The sequence below is a fragment of the Camelina sativa genome, chromosome 1, assembly GCF_000633955.1.
Source record: "Camelina sativa cultivar DH55 chromosome 1, Cs, whole genome shotgun sequence".
NCBI lineage: Eukaryota > Viridiplantae > Streptophyta > Magnoliopsida > Brassicales > Brassicaceae > Camelina > Camelina sativa.
In genome coordinates this window covers 19326110-19329896 of record NC_025685.1, presented here as the reverse complement: position 1 = coordinate 19329896, position 3787 = coordinate 19326110, and the positions used below count along the sequence as shown (strand labels likewise).

At 39.8% G+C, this 3787-nt stretch overlaps 3 protein-coding genes across 3 annotated transcripts in view; 2 read left to right on the top strand and 1 right to left on the bottom strand.

Annotated features, from left to right (window-relative positions):
• Positions 1–1814, top strand: LOC104699338 (vacuolar protein sorting-associated protein 2 homolog 1-like). Its single transcript, XM_010414659.1, has 5 exons — positions 1–60; positions 475–605; positions 868–972; positions 1086–1346; positions 1511–1814. Exons 1-5 carry the CDS (start codon positions 21–23, stop codon positions 1649–1651), a joined length of 678 nt encoding a protein of 225 aa, XP_010412961.1. The 5' UTR covers positions 1–20; the 3' UTR covers positions 1652–1814.
• LOC104699329 lies at positions 2164–2725 on the top strand. The gene has a single exon (XM_010414650.2). The coding sequence runs from the start codon at positions 2252–2254 to the stop codon at positions 2600–2602; it is 351 nt and encodes a 116-aa protein (XP_010412952.1). The 5' UTR covers positions 2164–2251; the 3' UTR covers positions 2603–2725.
• LOC109124862 (replication protein A 70 kDa DNA-binding subunit A) overlaps positions 2743–3787 on the bottom strand; it is a 7473-nt gene continuing 6428 nt past the window's right edge. Inside the window, exon 5 of the mRNA XM_019228895.1 lies at positions 2743–3787. Within this exon, the coding sequence (XP_019084440.1) occupies positions 2873–3787 (915 nt within the window). The 3' untranslated portion in view covers positions 2743–2872.

The window sequence follows — 3787 nt, the reverse complement described above, 5'->3', positions numbered from 1 at the left end:
GTTCATCGTATTAAATCATCATGATGAATTCAATCTTCGGAAAGCGTAAAACTCCCGCAGGTTCTTCTTAATCCTTATCATCTCTCTCTCTCTCTCTCTCTCTCTTTTTCGTCTGTTGTTGTGATCTGTTGTTGCTACTCGATTTCATTTTTTACTTAGTGAAAACTTCATGTAGTTTTAGGATTGGATTTGAAATCGGATCCAATTAGGTTTTTTAATGTGTTCGATCGTTTTGATTCTGAGGGTTATGAGGTGATATTATAGCATTTGATTGGTTTGATGATTTGCTTATAATTTTGTGAGGATGACTTGTCTCTTTTTTGCTTTACTTGTTCTGTTTCAATCAAAAGGGCTAAATATTTATTAAAGAGTGAAGTTTTGATCAGTTGCTATAGTTGTTCTGTTTCAAATCTTATGTTATGCATTGTTTTGTGTAGCTTAAAGAGAGATTGAATCATTTATTTTTGTTTGCAGAGCTACTGCGGGAGAACAAGCGGATGCTGGATAAGTCGATCAGAGAGATAGAGAGGGAGAGGCAAGGCCTTCAAACTCAAGAAAAGAAACTCATCGCCGAGATTAAAAAGACCGCTAAGCAAGGCCAGATGGTTTGTTTTTTCTCTTCTAAGTATATATAATATAGCCTACGTTCTTCATTACCACACCTACCATCTATATTGTGTGGAAGTTTAATTAGTTGACAACTCTGTGCTGCTCCTTCATTGTTTATAGCTATCCCTCTACAGTTTCTTTATCACTAAATGATTACACTGATGCTAAAAAGTAGGAGTCTGAACAGGCTGTGTTCTTTCACAGTTGGTCATACTTGTGTAAAATTGACTTATCATTTGTTGGATAACTTTCTCACAGGGAGCTGTTAAAGTGATGGCAAAGGATCTTATCAGAACGCGGCACCAGATTGAGAAGTTCTACAAGCTTAAATCCCAACTCCAAGGTGTATCTCTCAGGATCCAGGTATGCTTTTTTTATTTACACCAAAAAAAGTCTTAATGAAAGAAAACGCATTATACAGTACTTTATGTCCCTGCAAAGGCAATGATAATAAACTTATGTTTCGTTTTCTTCAGACTCTGAAATCAACACAAGCGATGGGTGAGGCGATGAAAGGTGTGACTAAAGCAATGGGGCAGATGAACAGGCAGATGAACCTGCCTTCTCTCCAGAAAATCATGCAAGAATTTGAGAGGCAGAACGAGAAAATGGAGATGGTCTCTGAGGTCATGGGAGATGCTATTGATGATGCTTTGGAAGGAGATGAGGAAGAAGAAGAGACTGAAGATCTTGTTAGTCAAGTCCTTGACGAGATCGGAATCGACATCAACCAAGAGGTAAATACATCAAAGTCTTAGCTACCATTTACTCTACTTTTCCACTTATGGATGTTAAATCTGAATAAACTGCCACATTTTATACTTGTTATAGAGCCCTTTAGGTTTTACATTGGTTACCATACTTAAACAAAACTGATTGGACTTTTATATCTGTGTTTCAGCTGGTGAGTGCTCCATCTGGTGCGGTCGCAGTACCAGCAACAAAGAACAAAGTGGTACAAGCTGAGGCAACCGGAGCTGAGGATGGCGGAGGGATAGATAGTGACCTTCAGGCGAGGTTGGACAACCTTCGAAAAATGTGAGGCCTTTTGGGTTTTTTTGTATCATATTTACTGAGGGGTTGATTACTTTTCAACTTCAAAGGCAAATGTTGCCAACAATATGTTTACGTTTTGGGAGGTGGGTTTGTAATAATTTCATAATTTGTGATCCCTGAGAATTTATAAACTGATTATTTTGTTCAAACACTTTGTATATACAATTTAAGTGTGTGAGAACTGAGAACCAAAATTGTTGGAACTACAGATTTTTATGTTCTTAATTCATAAAATTTTCCAAAATCTTAATAGAACCGAAAACTATGCACCTCTCACTTCGGTTTTACCTTAACCAATTTGTCAATTATGTAATCGGAGACTCGATGTACTACAGTACGATATTTTTTTGATCACGCCCAATAGCAACCACAGTAATCTCAAATGAAGATAACGTTATCTATCCAATAAGCCATTTGGAAGCTTAGAAGCTGCCACGTAAGACTCAAATCTCACACCTCCAATCTCCTAACCTTATTTTCCTCAAATCTCCCTTGTCAAATACCATTCTCCTCAGCAACTTCACACATTTCGAAAGAGAAGAATCTCACAATATCAATCTAGAGAGACCAAAAGAGATCGGAAGATATGGCTTCTACCTCTGCGATGTCATTGGTCACGCCACTTAACCAGACCCGTTCATCTCCTTTCCTCAAACCATTGACTCTGAAACCATCCAAGGCCTTGGTTGCACCTGGAGGCAGAGCACAGAGGCTCCAAGTTAAGGCGCTCAAGATGGACAAAGCTTTGGCCGGAATCTCTGCGGCTGCTCTCACTGCTTCCATGGTTATCCCGGATGTGGCTGAAGCTGCTGGTTCTGGAATCTCTCCTTCCCTCAAGAATTTCTTGCTCAGTATTGCTTCTGGTGGCCTCGTCCTCACCGTCATCATTGGTGTCGTCCTCGGCGTCTCCAACTTCGACCCTGTCAAGAGAACCTAAGCTTAACCTATATATCTTTCTTACACCATTGTAATCTGTTCTCTTTCTCTGTGTATTCGTTTGATGTTGCAGCAATGAACTTTTGTCAAAAGTAAAATTTGTTGTTTCTTGAATCCGAATAAACAAATGAGATTTGAAACCATAAAACGCCTAAGCTTCATTGAATCAAAAAGATTCAACAGAATTCATCATATAGTAGGGTAATAAACTCAAGTTTGCATATTCTGAGTTGTTACATGAAATCTCTCAATGTTAAACCTATAAAAGACCTTACCTTACGAGCAAATCAAGCAAGAATTTACTTTCGGATCTATAATTCACCGCATCTACCTTCACCACTGTCATCTTAACTCTTTGTTCATCCCCATACGATTCCTCTTTGATCTTCAGCTTTAACATATACTGATGAAACAGTCTGTCTCTAACAATCTCTGCAAATTCTTCCTCCTTCTCTAGTTCGTATTTCAATGCGTAAAGCTTCTTAGCCGGACATCCCATGATTTCTTCTCCCGTTTCTTGAAACGCAGTTACCCAAGTCAACCCAGTGTGGTCTTGTATCTGCACCTGAAGCAGGTATCTGTAGTCGCATTCATCAGACTCTTGGTTGCACCGGTCACAGAGCCACCTGTTTGTTCCAGACCGTGTCACCTTTTTGTTGCATTGTTTATCTCCAATCATCAAAGGGCAAGCTGTGTAACAGAAGCTATCTGTTTTGATGAATGATACAGTTGCTTTCACAGTGATCCAGTCAGGCTTCTCTGATCTTCCAAGGCCTTCCTCTTTGATCTGAGAAACACTTTTTCTTATCTCATTCCTTGAACTTCCTCCAGGCATGGTATCTCTAGAAATGGAGAAGGATGCAGTATCTTTTCCTCCGTGATCGAACCAGTTCCTCAGTTTATGGGCTTCAGGGAAATCTGGATTTATGAAGAGCTGTGTTGAAGAGATTGTCCCCACAGACTTCCCACTGAAGTCGCTTACTTTTCCAGCTTTTATAGCTAAAACCGGGTGAGAGGCTGAATCAACCATCTCTTCAAGTTGCCGACCATCTCGGTTACAGAATTCTCCCCATAATGTTACCTCTACAGCTTTTCCCGATTCATCCTTCAGATTCAGGATTCTCCTATGGGTTTCCATCCCATTCTTTCTCAAGATTGGCACTGAGGGGTTCACAGAAGTCACAAC

Excerpts from the sequence above, each read along its gene's own strand:
- LOC104699338 (XM_010414659.1), top strand. The coding sequence starts at position 21 with ATGATGAATTCAATCTTCGGAAAGCGTAAAACTCCCGCAG. Across the intron at positions 973-1,085 it reads GTGTATCTCTCAGGATCCAG|ACTCTGAAATCAACACAAGC; the intron begins GTATGCTTTTTT and ends CGTTTTCTTCAG. Across the intron at positions 1,347-1,510 it reads GAATCGACATCAACCAAGAG|CTGGTGAGTGCTCCATCTGG; the intron begins GTAAATACATCA and ends TCTGTGTTTCAG.
- LOC104699329 (XM_010414650.2), top strand. The coding sequence starts at position 2,252 with ATGGCTTCTACCTCTGCGATGTCATTGGTCACGCCACTTAACCAGACC.